At 39.2% G+C, this 16,670-nt stretch overlaps 2 protein-coding genes and 1 long non-coding RNA gene across 8 annotated transcripts in view; 2 read left to right on the top strand and 1 right to left on the bottom strand.

Annotated features, from left to right (window-relative positions):
• LOC308577910 overlaps nt 1–16,670 on the top strand; it is a 467,797-nt gene that overhangs the window by 118,039 nt on the left and 333,088 nt on the right. The gene's annotated exons all lie outside the window — the stretch shown is intronic.
• The window catches only part of LOC308577893 (receptor-type tyrosine-protein phosphatase epsilon-like), a 90,463-nt gene that overhangs the window by 52,714 nt on the left and 21,079 nt on the right, over nt 1–16,670 (top strand). For 2 of the 6 annotated variants that reach the window (XM_081178262.1, XM_081178261.1), the window contains exons 3-5: nt 9,157–9,259; nt 9,575–9,648; nt 13,733–13,863. In XM_081178262.1, the coding sequence (XP_081034388.1) occupies nt 9,157–9,259; nt 9,575–9,648; nt 13,733–13,863 (308 nt within the window). Of the gene's footprint in view, nt 1–9,156; nt 9,260–9,369; nt 9,510–9,574; nt 9,649–13,729; nt 13,864–16,670 lie in introns of those variants that run through there. The other 4 variants (XM_081178260.1, XM_081178264.1, XM_081178263.1 and 1 more) reach the window with 4 other exon arrangements.
• The window catches only part of LOC308578071 (uncharacterized protein), a gene marked incomplete at its 3' end in the record, with an annotated part of 98,359 nt that overhangs the window by 80,899 nt on the left and 790 nt on the right, over nt 1–16,670 (bottom strand). The gene's annotated exons all lie outside the window — the stretch shown is intronic.

The following is a 16,670-nucleotide window of genomic DNA, read 5'->3' as shown; positions in this document are numbered from 1 at the left end:
GTCACATAGAGGAGGGAGAAAGGTTGTTTTCTGCTGCTCCAGAGAAGCGGACACGGAGCAATGGATCCAAACTACAAGAAAGAAGATTCCACCTAAACATTAGGAAGAACTTCCTGACAGTAAGAGCTGTTCGACAGTGGAATTTGCTGCCAAGGAGTGTGGTGGAGTCTCCTACTTTGGAGGTCTTTAAGCAGAGGCTTGACAACCATATGTCAGGAGTGCTCTGATGGTGTTTCCTGCTTGGCAGGGGGTTGGACTCGATGGCCCTTGTGGTCTCTTCCAACTCTATGATTCTATGATTCTATGATTCTATGATTCTATGATTCTAAGAAACCCATGTAACCAGAGCACACAGGAAACTACTCATAAATAAAAGATTAGGACAAGAATTCATTTCATCGGACAAAGTTAAGAAAAGAGGAGTTGTGATTTATGTAAAAGAGAAATGGGTTCCAAAAATGATGTTTAAAGATGAACAAGGAAGATATTTGGCAGTTGAAATACAAGTGCAAGGAGAAAAATTTCTAATAGTTGGAGTTTATGCACCAAATGAAGGCAAGGCGGAATTCTTCAAGAAGCTCCATGAAACTTTGATGGACTATTTGGATTATAATGTGATAATTATGGGAGACATGAATGGTGTGGTTTCTACAAATATGGACAAAGCACAAAGACTGACAATTTCAAAGGAAGGGAGACTTCCGAAGACCTTCTTTGAAATGACCGAGAACATGGACTTAATAGATATATGGAGAACGAGGAACCCTCTTGAGAGAGAAGGAACATTCTTTTCTCAAGCAATGATGACCTGGACCAGAATTGATCAAAACTGGATCACTAGTGGGATGGCTCCAAAGATTAAGAAGATAGAAATCTGTCCAAAAACTTGCTCTGACCATAACGCCATAAAGATGGAAATGAAACTTACAACAACTGGTCAATTTAGATGGAGGATGAATGACACCCTGTTTAGAGACAAGGAGATCCACATGAAGGCCCAAAAAACTCTAAAGGACTATTTTGAAATAAATCTAAAGGCCGATGTGGAAAAAAGAGTGATCTGGGATGCAAGTAAAGCTGTGATGCGAGGTTTTTTGATTCAACAAAACTCAATAAAAAAGAGAAAGCAGAATGAGAAGAAGGAAAAGATCCTGGAAAAGATAAAAGAAGGAGAGAAAAAATTAAGATCAAAACCAAAGTCCCAGGAGATTTTGAGAGAGATTAAGCTATACCAGACACAATATATGGAATTGATGAATCAAGAGATTGAGTGGAAGTTAAAGCAAATGAAACAAAAGACATTCGAATCGGCAGACAAATGTGGCAAACTTCTGGCATGGCAATTGAAGAAAAGGCAGAAACTAAATACAGTTACAAGCCTAGAAGTGGATGGAAAGAACATATCTAAACCCAATGAGATTAGAAACTGTTTTCTGAGCTACTTTAAAAAACTTTATTCTCAAGGACCACAAAATGAAGAGGACATAGATAAATTCCTTAATAAACATGGATTACAAAAAATCTCTCATCAAAGCAAGGTGGATTTAAACCAGAGAATAACAGAACAAGAGATAGAGGGTGCCATTCAGGACATGCAATTGGGCAAATCTCCAGGGCCAGATGGACTGACTTCCAGATATTACAAATCTTTGAAGGAGTGGTTGGTTCAACCGTTAAAGGAAGTCTGCAACGAGATCTTAGAGGGAAAAAAGGCACCAGAATCGTGGAAAGAAGCGTATATTTCACTCATACCAAAGACAGAGACTGAAAAGACTCAACTTAAGAACTACCGCCCAATATCATTACTTAATGTGGATTACAAAATCTTTGCAGACATTTTGGCGAAAAGATTTAAAAGAGTGTTGATGGAGAAGATTCATAGGGACCAAGCAGGCTTTCTCCCAAAGAGGCATTTATCAGACAATGTAAGGAATATAATAGACATTTTGGAACGGCTAGAGGTGAATATAAACACCAAAGCAGTGTTGATTTTTGTGGACGCGGAGAAAGCCTTTGACAATATTTCTTGGAGCTTTATGAAAAAGAATCTTCATGGGATGGGGGTAGGCCAAGGTTTTGAGAATGGTATGGGTGCGATATATTCTGAACAAAAAGCTAAGCTGATTGTAAATAATGTGATAACGGAGGAACTTAAGATAGAAAAAGGAACACGACAGAGGTGCCCAATTTCCCCATTGCTTTTCATTTCTGTTCTGGAGGTGTTGCTGAATATGATTAGAAATGACCAGCAGGTTAAAGGTGTACAGGTCGGGGTTAAACATTACAAGTTAAAGGCCTTTGCAGATGACCTAGTATTGACTCTACAAGAGCCAGACACTAGTACGAAAAGGCTGTTGGAGATAATCCAACAATTTGGTCAGGTAGCCGGATTTAAACTGAACAAACAAAAAACTAAAGTATTAGAAAAAAACTTAACAGATACGGAGAAGGAGAAATTTCAAGAAGAGACAGGTTTGACAGTGGTTAAGACGGTGAAATACCTAGGGGTTTATTTGACATCTAAAAATTTGAACTTGTATAAGGACAACTATGAAAAATGTTGGTCAGAAATTAAAAAAGACCTAGAAATATGGTCAAATTTGAAATTGTCAATGTTAGGCCGAATTGCAGTGATTAAGATGAATGTATTGCCTAGAATGTTGTTTTTGTTTCAAACTTTGCAGATTCTTGACAAGATGGACTGTTTCAAGAGGTGGCAGAAAGATATTGCGAAATTTGTCTGGCAGGGCAAAAAGCCCAGAATAAAATTTAAAGTACTTACAGATGCAAAAGAAAGAGGGGGGTTTGCCCTGCCGGACTTAAAACTGTACTATGAAGCAGCAGCGTTTTGCTGGCTGAAAGAGTGGATGCTCCTCGAGAACACAGATATCTTGGATTTAGAAGGTTTCAATAATACATTTGGTTGGCATGCATATCTATGGTATGATAAAATCAAAGTGCATAGGGCCTTTAAGAATCACATTGTCAGAAAAGCGTTGTTTAATGTATGGATAAGATATAAAGACTTGTTGGAAAATAAAACCCCTAGATGGCTGTCACCTTTGGAGGCTAAGGCAGTGAAGAAACTCAATATGGAGGCCGGATGGCCAAAGTATTGGGAAATTTTGGAACAAGATGGAGATAAATTGAAATTACAGAGTCATGAGAAATTGAAACCAAAAGTACAAGATTGGCTCCATTATTATCAAATAATGGAGGTTTACAAACAAGATAGAAAAATTGGCTTCCAGGTGGAAAAATCAAAATTAGAGACTGAACTGTTAGAACCCAATACCAAGAATTTGTCAAGAATGTACAATTTGCTGCTGAAATGGAATACACAAGATGAAACAGTCAAATCGGCTATGATTAAGTGGGCACAGGACATTGGCCATAACATTATGTTTGCTGACTGGGAATGGTTGTGGAACACCGGTATAAAATTCACGGCATGTAATGCCTTAAAGGAAAATATTATGAAAATGATTTACAGGTGGTACATGACCCCAGTCAAGCTAGCAAAAATTTACCATTTGCCTGATAATAAGTGTTGGAAGTGTAAAGAAACTGAAGGTACTTTCTATCACCTTTGGTGGACATGCCCGAAGATTAAGGCTTTCTGGGAAATGATATATAATGAAATGAAAAAGGTACTTAAATGTACTTTCCTTAAGAAACCAGAGGCCTTTCTCTTGGGCATAGTCGGCCAATTGGTGTCAAAGAAAGATAGAACTTTCTTTATGTATGCTACAACAGCAGCAAGAATACTTATCGCAAAGTATTGGAAGACACAATATCTACCCACCCTGGAAGAATGGCAGATGAAAGTGATGGACTATATGACATTAGCTGAGATGACTGGCAGAATCCGCGATCAGGGAAAGGAGACGGCGGAAGAAGAATGGAAGAAGTTTAAAATTTATCTTAAGGACTACTATAAACTGGATGAATGTTAGAATGTCGAGGTTTTGAGAAAGAAAGGGTTACAGCGATATAAGATTAGATTAAAGGAAAGATTAAGAGGACAGAGGCTTGACAGAACTATTTAGAACTTGCTGAAAAACTTTGGACATTGGGATACAGAAAGGGGAGGTATGGGGGAGTCCGAGAAACAAGGTTTATGAAAAAAAGGGTACGAAACTATACATGTTTGTATGTCTTTTTATATGTTTGTATTGTTTTAAAAAAAATTGTAAAACCAATAAAAAAATTTAAAAAAAAAATAGAAGAGACATTCCTAGGCTTACAGATTCCTTGGCCACAGGATCTTTTCCCTTACTCACAGCTCTTTGACAGTGGCCTGGTTTGCATATTACACCAAGCCCAAACCATGGTTAAGGATGAATGTGCAGGCTCTCAGGGAGGGGGTAATGGATGCCATGCTCCTTCCTGGTCATTCATCTTCTTCTGAAGCTTTTCCTGTTTATAAAATTTTATACAGGGAGAAGATCTTTTTTAAGACGGGGGGCCGGACCTCTGTTTTATTTAATGCATTTCAAGTAGGAAGAGGGTGAGTGCCATCTAATAAGAGGCAATATTTGCATATTGAACAGGGAGGTTATTTACAAAGATTGGCTGGATCTGATTATCCAGACGATAACTGAAGCTTCTCATAACGTGGACCCTAAATTACTGTTGCTACAGCTCTCCAAACCTTTCAAACCACATAGCCCACCGAGTGTCACATGTTTAACAAATTGCCATACTCTATTTTAGGCCTGTACTGCTGCGGTTGACTATTTGTTGCAATGAAAAGGACTGCAGCAAATAGATCTGTAGTTCATTGCTTGTGTTTGCTTTTAGTATAACTGCTGAGTATATTTATTATAAGAATTGTTAAATTATTATTATTCAGGTTGCATTTATATGCTTCTGTGCATTTAAAGTGCAAAGATAATTCACTTTCATAAGAGTATTACAAGTTTGTATGCATATGGAAATCAGAAAATCACTAAGTAGCTTTCCCCAGTGTGGATTTTTGAAAATTCTGCTCTTGTGCATATTATTTCCAGTGGTGTATCTAAGAGACTAGGTTGCAAATCATGAAGTTCCTGGTTTGAATCTTTTCTCAGCCATGAACTTAGTAGGTGGCTTTAGGCAAGCTGCTCTCAGCCTCAGTCCTCCCATCCATTGTAAATGGATAATACAGTACTGACTAACCTTTTCAGGGATGTTACAAGACTGCAACTAGATAATAACTGGAAGGTCCTGCCCAAATGTTTTAATTCAATGCCATCTGTAAGTTCATAAGGACAAAAAGTTACGTGTTCCAAATACTTTATGAAAAATGTTCTTCTCTTTACCCCACCAACACCAAAAAGGGATCCATTAAATATTACAGTATCATTTTCAGGGTTTGCAGAAGTATACACTACCCCTGTTAAAAAAGACAAACCAGCCCAGGGTGAACTGTGCATTCTTAGTAGCTGCAGAATGTTGAAAGATAGGAAACAGAAAACTGGTTGTGTAGAGTAGAATGCCCTCCATGATCCTCTGACAATTTACAGAGTTGTATGCTGGAGAAGGGTGTGGTGGATGGGTGGGTGGATGGATGGATCCCTAAGCAGGAACATTCCTTCCATTTTTTCCCTTTTCAAATTATGAAGCTCAAAACAGGAAAGCAAATATTGTGAACATACAAAGTTTTAGTAATAGCTTCAAGAGAAAACAACAACATCGCCTGAAAAATTAGATGTGCATGTTCTGTTACACACATGACACTCTGCAAAGAACATCCATAACAAAGTGAAAGTTGTTGTGATAACACAGGGTGATGATGATGATGAAGTATCACTGTTTGGATTCAGTACAGAGCTAGGAGTCACCTTCAGTATCTACCTATTATATGTTACAGTCGCACTGCCAGTGTTGGTAAGGTGGTCCCTGTTGCCCTTCTTGCTTGGCTTCACTGGATGGCTATTTGAACACAGGAAAATAAATTTTATGGAAAATATGGGTGACCTTACAAGACATTGATTCTGATGTCCATCATTCCAAAAACACATATTTTCAAAGTAAAAAATTCATAATAGTTCATAGTAGTGAAAATTCACTCACTTAAGAGATGTATTTTATTGTGTGTGTGCTTTTATGTTCACACACACTACACCTGAGCTGTAAGAGTATATCTCCTGGAGTTTTGCAAACTTTTATATGCATACAATAGTTTTCACCTGCAGTGTGCAGCTTGTAGCACCCGTGGTCCATAAGTGCATAAGTAATTCAGTGTCATTTGTAAGTAGAACCATGTGGAATGGGTGCGACAGCCTAGTTTCTTCCATGCCAGCAGTGTGTTGTCTCAGTGGCATGGAAAGTAACCACATAATTGCACTCATTTCATGAGGCATTTCTACCATAATAATTATTAGTTTTATTATTGTTATTTACCGTATTTTTCGCCCTATAGGACGCACTTTTTCCCCTCCAAAAATGAAGTAAGGGATATGAAAAAAAGGTTATGAAATTATACATGTTTGTTTGTCTTTTTATTTGTTTGTATTGTTTAAAATTTTTTTGTAAAACCAATAAAAAATTTACAAAAAAACAAAAATGAAGGGGAAATGTGTGTGCGTCCTATGGGGTGAATGCAGGCTTCAGGAAGCTATCCGCAAGCCTTGGGAGCCCGCGGGAGTTCCCGCCGGGCTCCCAAGGCTTGCAGATAGCAGCCTGTTCTGGGGGCTGGGGTCGGGGGAAGCTTGGGCTTCCCCCACCCCAGCCCCATGCCTGGGGGGGGGGAATAAATTATTTTTCTTTATTCCCCTCCAAAAAAAACCCCTAGGTGTGCCCTATAGGGCGAAAAATACGGTACATACAGTGATGGTTCCAGGAGCACGCCCAAACTGCAACCTGCCTCTTTAAGGGTGTGTAAATCCCATCCAGAGCACACAACTTTGTCATCTGCACTTTTGCTAAAGAGTAGTATGAATGATCTCAAGCTTATGATAAGCTTCTCCAAGTTCTGATATTAAGGACCACCTGTCCCCATATGAATTAACACAGACCCTACAACCATCATCTGAGGCCTTTCTCATGTGCCTGCTCCCCGAGAGGTCCAGAGGGTGATGATACAAGAGCAGGCCTTTTCAGTGACGGATCCCCGTTTCTGGAATGCTTTCCCCAGGGACGTTCGTCTGATGTCTTCATTACATATATTTAGGCACCAGGCAAAAATGTTTCCCTTTAACCAGACGTTTGACTGATTAACTTGCTATGTCTTTTTAAACGTATTTGGGGGAGGGGTTTTATTGGTTTGTTCTAATTTTTATTATGTATTCTGTGTTTTTATGTTGTGAACCGCTGTTGTGCTTTGCAAGAGAGTTGTTGTTCAGCAAAAGTCTGTTGCACATGCACAATCTCGTGTGTTCCATGTAAGGAGATCTGCTGCTCTATTTAAAGTTCAGAAGCTGTGAGAAGGAAACAATGGGTGGGGAAAAGAGGGGGGAACCTTATCAATTAAAGTAAAATAATTAGTTTGGATTCCTCTAGGTTATGAGGCAGAATGAAGTATGCTTAGTCCTATGGGTATTTATTAGTTTTGTTGCAATGGATGGCATTGGATAGAAAAAGTATTTCATTATAAATAGAAGAAATCTGTAATTAAAGCTTCTGGAACTAAATATTTAGGGTGGTTCTGTGTCTGAAAAGCCCTAAGGATTCAGCAGACAATAATACTTTTGTTTCTACATAAGGAATGCCTGTCGTCTCAGTATTATTGTAAAAACAAAAATGTTATGACTATACACTTTTTTATCTCTCATATCTCATCGGCCATCTTTTCTTTCTTCCTCCCTCTGAAATATGATGTTTGTATTTTCTAAGATTATTACTCCGAGTATTTTTATATGCCTAATGTCAACACACATTTTTTCACCTTATATTATCCCTTCTTCATTTGCATTTGGTTTTAAACAGCAGAGGTTTGAATAAAGCACAGTGGAAGGAAAACTGAAAAGAAAAAGTGATGGCTTAAAACCATGGCAAAAGTTTGAGTAGAGTGAGCAGGGGTGAGGAAATGGCAATTTAAAAGAGGGTTTGAGTTGTGCCCATCTCTGCTATTTTCCTTGTTAAAACTGACTTGTCTGGGTTTTCTTAATTTAAAAAAGTTCAGCTTCGCTCCATACCTGCTTTGCTTAAACCTGTGGCATTGTTTAAATCCACAGTTTTCATCTCGGGGTGGCTCTACCCCCAATTTACTTAAACTTGTGTCCCTGTTTGAGTACAATGAGAAGACAGAAACACTGAAAGGGGGAAAGTGACTGTTTTAAACTTCTCCCTCTTCCATTTCTCACCTAGCTCTTGTCAAAGAGATAACAGATGCAAAGCCCTGACATATTCCATGGTACATTCCCACAAATATGTATTTAATTCCTGGTACCACAAAGTTCCAGATTCAGTGTAGCACAGGGGTCAGCAAACTTTTTCAGCAGGGGGTCGGTCCACTGTCCCTCAGACCTTGTGGGGGGCCGGACTATATTTTGAAAAAATAATAATAAACAAATTCCTATGCCCCGCAAACAACCCAGAGATGCATTTTAAATAAAAGCACACATTCTACTCATGTAAAAACACCAGGCAGGCCCCACAAACAACCCAGGGATGCATTTTAAATAAAAGCACACATTCTACTCATGTAAAAACACGCTGATTCCCGGACCGTCTGGGGGCCGGATTTAGAAGGCTATTGGGCTGGATCCGGGCCCCGGGCCTTAGTTGGCCTACCCATGGTGTAGCACGTTAGCAGAGATTGTTGATGAGGAAGTAAGAACTGGTGGTGGTTTGTGAGTGGGGAAAACTTACTGCCCTTTTAAGTTTAGGATGAAAATCAGTTGGCATCCACCTGTTCCTGGTGGTCAAATATTCCACAAAGCTCAGAAGGGTACATGAAGGCCATTTATGGTTTGATGGCGTTGTCTGACAACAAAGAAGCAAATAGCTGTATGGCAAAACTATTTTGGAAGTGACAAGGGAATTGTTGCTGTCAGGATTCTCATTTCTAGCCAAGAACTTCAAAAGAGATTATAACTTGCTCAAAATGCTATGTGGCTAATTCGTGTTAAGTAATTTGTTAAGTAGGAACTGTGTGTATGCGATTTTATCTGTTAGAGATTAAGAAATTCGTTGTTTCCCCACTTCTTACTTCTCTTTTTAAACTCCTAGGCCCTCCAAAAGAAAACAGTCCACCGCCACATCTGTTGACTTCAATGCTGATCCTGATTCTGGTGTTTATAATTCTGATCCTTTTAGCTGGCTATTTCTTCAGGTAAGCAGACATCAGACGCTTAGCTTGGAACTAGTTCTGTCTTGTTTCCATGTGATCTAATGAGGAAATGAAAGTGTGTTGCGTGCAGCTGTGCTGGCTGCACTCACCCACATTAGCGAGGGCAGCGGAGGATGTTACACACACTGTTTCTCTCCACCATCTGAAGCTTTTACAAACGGAAGATGATTAGAAAGAGTTTTTCCAGAATTACATGGTTTGTGAGACAAGCTGCAGTATTATACGTAAACAGGTAACTTATTTATTCACAACAGATCTGCACTATCCCCCTAAATTTATCTTATTATAATTATTAAGGTTCAGGAAACACAGAAAAGCAGTGGTGACTTCAAGTGATAAAAAAATACCGAATGGAATCTTAGAAGAGCAAGGTAAAATATAAATTTGATTTACTTAATATTGAAAATCTTAGGTTTTTTAAAGTGGTAAATATAATGCTGAATGTAAATGTTTGGTTACTGAAATGTTTGTTACTGTTAGTTGTTGTTTTTATTTTAAAACTTTCTTTACTTTTTAAAGCAACTTTCGCTTTTGTAGTAATATGCTGCTTACAAGTTTCTATCTATAACAGGGTGTAGGATCCAAGACAAAGACTGGAAATTGAATATATTTATATTTAAAGTCTAGTTAGACTTGGGCCACTTTTTACATATTATAAATGTTAGGTATAGAACCGAGAGATCTTAAGTATACCTTGTCCTAAAATTAGGTTTGAAGAAGGGTATATAAATATTTTAAAGAAATAATTACACAAGAATGTTTTGTGAATGTGAGAAACAGTAGTTTTAAAACATGTGTATCATACCTATTCATTTGTGAAGGAGACAGAAATCACTGTACAACCCAGCTGAGTGAACTGGATGTTTTTATTTCATGTATTTAAAAAAGCCTTGAAACAGAGCCATGAACTGGACTTGCAGAAAGTTGCAGCTATTGAATAATACTTTTGTTTAAAAGTAGTGGCTCTTAAGCATCTTTATCTCTGCCCTAGATCAAAACCAGTGTGATGTTGCTAATACCTATCAATTAGATATTGCATTCCAAGTGTTCAGGGCACTTAAGACTGCAATCCTGTACACACTTACCTGAAGTAAGGTCACATCCTTTAAATCACTTGGCTTTCCCCAAAGAATCATGTGAACTTCAGAGACCTCAGCAAACTGCAGCTCCCAAGATTATTTGGGGGAAGTCATGTGTTTTCAGTGTATGGCGTGAATGTGACCAAGGTCCTACCAAACTTAACAGGACTTGCTTCTGTGTTGCTGTGCTGTGATTGTGCTGTGAGAAACATTCTCTTGGTGTGAAACTACAGTTTGTAACTGGAATTATAGCGGGTTGGTTAAGCAAGTATTTTGCTTTCCAGATATAACACCCCAACACCCGTAGTGTGCCCCTTGCTCACAAAATTTCAAGGCTTAGTTTTTAAAAATAAATAAATAAAATAAAATAAAATATGCGATTATAGTCCATTGTAGCTAAGGAAGGATGGAACATGCCTTACTCCAGGTATGCTGTGTCCCCAATAATACCCCTTCCCCTGTGAATGAAAAGCAAGAGGCAGCCACATGTGACATTTGTGTAGTTTAACTCTCAGTGGCTTGGATCCAGAAACTCGGTGAGCAGAACTAGGGCACTCCTGTGAGTGGAAGGAGGAAGTTACTATTTTGTCCTTTTCCCTGGAACTGCCAGTTCCCACTGAGAATCTGCTCTCAAAGGTTTCAGGCTCTTTGAAACACATGAGATTGCTTGGAGGAATGCAGGAAGAAGCTGAAGCTGGCAAAAATCTCTGCTCCCCCCCCACCTCACCCCCTCCCCGTTCTTCCAGTGGGAGTTTATACTAGGTTACAGTCTCTCTTGTGAATAATAATAATAATAATAATAATAATAATAATAATAATAATAATTTATTATTTATACCCCGCCCATCTGGCTGAGTTTCCCCAGCCACTCTGGGCAGCTTCCAATCGAGTGTTAAAAACAATACAGCATTAAATATTAAAAGCTTCCCTAAACAGGGCTGCCTTCAGATGTCTTTTAAAGATAAGATAGCTGCTTATTTCCTTCACATTCCACAGGGCAGGTGCCACTACCAAGAAGGCCCTCTGTCGTAAGGTCGTAAGAACAGCCTTTCAGAATCAGGCCAAACGCCCATCTAGTCCAGCATCCTGGGCTCACGGGGGTCAAGCAGAAGCCTATAGGAAGTTCACAAGCTGGATGTAACAGCATGTCCCCCATTTTTTATTCCCAGCAGCCTTGCATTCAGAGGCATACTGAGGGCAACTCGGGCTTCAACCCGTCATTCTTTCAATAGTCCTGTATTGTAAATTTCCATTTCATGGGCAAGGGGCTATGAGCTTGCCCAGGCGCAGCTGGTTTATAGCTGAGTTTAATCCTTAAACTGGTTGGCTAGACTCACAATTTACATTACTGACCACTGAGCTGCACCTGATTTTATGTATAAATAAATACAAATACATTAATAGAAATACAGTGGTACCTCGGCTTACGAACTTAATCCGTTCTGGAAGTCGTTCTTAAATCAAAACTGTTCTTAAACCGAGGCGCGCTTTCCCTAATGAGGCCTCCCACCACTGATGCCCTTCCACCGTTCGGATTCCGTTCTTAGACTGAGGTAAAGTTCTCAAACCAAGACACTATTTTCGGTTTTGCGGAGTTTGTAAACCAAATTGTTCTTAAACCGGACTGTTCTTAAACCGAGGTACCACTGTATAGGCATAGTAAGTGTTACACAAGAATACACCATCCAGCTGTTATAGCAGACCTATAGCAGAAACATATAATAAGGAAACAAAAAGAGGGGGAATCATAGAATTGTTGGAAGGGACCCCAAGGGTCATATAGTCCAACCCCCTGTCATGCAGGAATCACAGCTAAATTGTTTCATGCCTTTTCTTCATTACAGCTTGTATTAATGCTCATTTTTTCAAATGCTGTGCGTATTTTTACAAAACCAATATATACGGCAGTCGTCTGGAGAATTAAATGTCTTTTATTGTGTACGTATTTATTTAACACATAGTCCTGCTTTCCTCCAGTGAGCCCAATGTGATATATGTTGTTCTCCCCTTCCCAATTTATCCTCCCCCAAACCTGTGATGTAGGCTAGGCTGAGAGAGATGGTGGCTGGCTCCGAGGTTACATAGTGAGCTTCATGGCTGAGTGGGGATTTGACCCCTGGTCTTCCAGGTTCTACTCCAATGCTCTAACCACTACAACATATTGAAAGCGTTAAAAATGAATGACACAATAGTCAGCTTGTCAGATTCAGCAGAATAAATATTGGTGGGTGTTTCTAGATGTGGGGCTTCCCTTCAGAAGAGCTCATTGTGAAATTGAGCTCATTCAGCTATGAGTTCAGAATTACTAAACTGAAGCATCTAAACTGTTCAGATGTGTGATTCCCTTCCCTTCAGTCCCTCCCATCCCAGAAAGGAACCCCCCCCCCTTTTTTTTTTTGCTTTGGCACTAATATTCCTGCTATGGGATATTTTTTTCCTTTCTTTCTTCTTAGAACTTATAGCCCACCCAGCACCAAATGATCTGAAGTCAGGTGATACAACATAGTTAAAACAAGTACAATTTACCATATTTTTCTGTATATAAGACTAGGTTTTTCCCCTTTAAAATGTCAAAAATTAGGGGGTGTCTTATACACGGATACATCTTCCCCCATTTTCTTAAATCTGAGTCCTCCAAAATTCCGTCTTATAGATGGAACAATACGGTACATTAAAATTATAAAATAAAACCACAAAGTAACAAACCAGCAGCTTCTACTGACAAACTTCTCTTTCAACAGTGTCTCATCCTTTTCCCCGCTGTTATTGTGAGGCTTTTGTTTTCATCAGCTCCCCTTTGTATGCTTTTATGCCTAGTGTTTACTGTTTGATTTATTTATTTTTACTTGTGTAAAGTATGGTAAGTGTTTCCATTTTGGAATTGTAAAGGTTTGCTCTGCATTTTAAGAGGATTAAAGGTACATCCCTCCTCTCAGCTAAATACTCCATTGATATTCACTGTTAATTATGAGCATGCTGGCTAAAAACGTAGTGAGATCCCCCCCCCCCCCCGCTGTGTTTCAAGTCAAATTTGCACAGTACAGTATTGTACACATTGCTTGAGTTTGATGTGTTTCTATTCCACCCACTGTCTGTCCCCAATTTCCCAGTCTCCCCACCCACCACAGCTCCTATTGGTGAAGCTTTCATCCACCCCAACCCCCTCCCAAATCATCATCTTAGGAACACACCTGAGAGTTGAAGATTAAATTCTTCCTTAGCATTACTAGACTCTTTTTACACATTATCTTTTTAAAAGCCAGCACCCATCTTCTTCTTTTGGTGAGCAGGGGATTCTAAATGAACATTTGAACTGCAGTGTCATTATTCATACCATATGTAATAATATATATTATGTTGGCATTCTATCCAGCAGAACAACAGATGCTTCTCAGAAGGTCTCCTTCTGGCCCAAAAAAGTATTTTCCTATTCCAGTGGAACATCTGGAACATGAAATACGGATAAGAGCAGCTGATGATGGAAAGTTGTTTCGGGAGGAATTTAATGTACGTCTTCATATTTTGTATTTAATGTTGCGTTTTCTTCAAAGACACAGCAAGTACAGGTAACAAATTGTGTGTAATACTTTTATTTTATTTTTTATATCCTGCTAATCTGCCTGGGCTCCCCCTGCTACTCTTCCTCTAAAAGAAGAAAAGGTGTAGGACCTCATGTTTAAAATTTACATGTGTGCATCAGTTGGCATTTGTTTCAGGCTAAGGTATGGGCCTGTACTATGTAAACCTTACCATCTTTCCTTTTTGATACCGTGCCATTTAGAAACATTAAAAATCTTGCTGAGGCATGACCAGGTTTGCCAGTGAAGCCATGTAGGGGGCTGGCCTTGTATTCTATTTACAATCCATGCTGTGCCTGAACTCAAAATGGCTCTTCATTCTCAGCTCCTGTGTGCTTAACTATGTTTCCTTTTATCAACTTATCTCATACAAAATAATCCTGAAGAGGAATATAGTGCCAATAAAAAAACACAATAGAGTTATACAGTCCAGCTGTCAATAAACAACAAAGCAGGAAAGAACACATAGGTAGTTAAAACACCTGTTTGCAAAGTGCAGCATTCAACCAAAAGGCTGGGTGAATAAGTAGGTCTTCCGTTCACACTGATAGTTTATAAGGCTCCTTGCCAGCTATATTGGGGGATGGGAGGAGTTCTGCAGGGTGCCTCTATTGAGCAAACACCATCATAGTTTTACTCCACCTGGCTGGTTCAGGTTCAGGGCAGCTTTGCTTCCAGTCTGCCCATCCTGACTGGTCATTCAGCCACCCCTCCAGGTTCTCATGTGCCAAGTTCCTGTACATCATTTCCAGCACACACAGAGCCACTGTGCTACAGCATAAACAATTAAGGGCCTTGGCAATTCTCTCCTGTAGAAATACTGAAGAAGGGGGAAAGGCAGAAAAAGCAATGTCATTTCATAGTGGTGTTCATATTCTCCAAACCTAGGGAGTTTCTCCCAATACTTACATATCTGAGCGACATTCTGTCCCGTGTGCCACAACTTTCCGAAATCCTATCTCCTATCAAACATTCTGACCTTTGCCTTAAAAGCTATGGAGTTTCCCACTCCACAGTGCCTTGTTGCAAGAAATGGGGATTAGCAACTAGTTATTGTGGAGAAAAGAGATAAATAATCACCAAGCTATCCCACAACTCAGAATAGCGTGCAGGCATATGGGTAGGTGCCGAAAATCCGTGAATCTTGCTGAGGCCTGAATTGTGGTAGCAACTGTGCATCATTGTGCTGTTATTTGCCGCTTTGCGAATGGGATGTGGAGAGAACTGAAGCTTCTCAGATACCTAGGGAAATCTACAGCTTTCCCCTTCGAATCAGTGACCTGTGATATCCTGACCTTCCTACCGATTAAAAAATATATGACAATTTTGAGGAAGCAGAGGCATGTTGTTAATCTGAGCACAACCCAGAGAGGAGTGTATGTTGCTACTCAGGAACCTTTCCCCCAAGTTCTGGCTCCCTATTAGCAGTAGTCCCTAAATATCTGCTTTTAATGGTGCTGAAGGTTTCTTGTAAATACGATCCTCACCTCGTTCAGTAAAGCAGGCTTGCTCTTTCGTTTCCTGCTACATTGTGGTTGCATACAGCAAGGCTTTCTTTTTCCTGGCTGCTCGCTCACTAGCAGAAAGGAACATACTATGTTGGGTTTGCTCTCTGACCTCATATGAACAGTTCTGTGAAGCTGAACTTACTCCTTACATCAGGTCTCATAGATGCAGCCATGGCAATGAAGGAACAGCATTAGTTTAGATTTGAGTTCATCTAAGTGAAAAAGCAAATGCCAATTAAACCGTCTCTGTTATGCAGCAGTGCTATAATATAGGAGGAGGCTATAATTGTCAGGATTGCATGTCAGCAGTTTTTATTATGATTATATGCTTAAAATGTGCCTTTTTAAAAGTAATAGTGCATCTCTGTCAATTAAATGTTTTATCTTTGCATGTCTATAAATAAATAAATCATAAATAATAATAATTAAATACATCCTGATGCCTTGGCACAGTGTGGATCTCCTAAATATATTAGGTGATTTCATAGTAAAAAAAACTTCTCCTTCACTAATTATGTTTATTACTTTCTAATGGTAATTTACCCTGCCTCCAAAATGGAAGAATGTACCAATGTACCTATTTTAAATGTAGTAATGCAAACTACATGAAACCCTATTTTAAAACACGGAAGTCCTGGTCCGGATAGAGTGATGTATAACAAGGTGTTGCATGTTACTACTGGCTTGAGAGAGAGTGTATTTATTCCTACTAGGATTGAATGATTTGACTCCAAGGATATATTGTGGTACAGGTGTGCACACTTTCCAGTGCAGCTGGAAATCTGTTCATAGAAGCATGCCTCCAGGTGCATTTCTGCCCTAATTGATTGGGACATGAACCTAGTGAATATCAACGCTGCCTTCTGGCGTTGATGGTCAGATGGTATGTTATGTATTTGATGGGCATGTCTAAGGCGCAAACTACATGTGTCACTTAAATTGTAAGTGAGTGCAAGTTTTCTTCCACAAATTACAAGCACAAGGTCCTGGTGTGGATTTGGAACCTGGATTTCTATGCAGACATATCTTCTTTAAAAACTTTAAAAGTTTATAGTCATTATAGTTTCTAATGAGCATTTATATGTGGATTGAAATAGATTTCTAAAAACATAGCACATTAAGTTAATCACATCACACACACACTTTGATTGTCCTATTGCCTTGCATATTTTGAACTTCTTATTTTGGATTCACATGACTGGGATTTTGAGTCCTTCATCCATACTCG

This window comes from Podarcis bocagei, assembly GCF_964188305.1.
Source record: "Podarcis bocagei genome assembly, chromosome: W".
In the NCBI taxonomy this organism is placed as follows: Eukaryota; Metazoa; Chordata; class Lepidosauria; order Squamata; family Lacertidae; genus Podarcis; species Podarcis bocagei.
The sequence above is the reverse complement of the archived record's forward strand: the minus strand, read 5'-3'. Positions and strand labels throughout refer to the sequence as shown.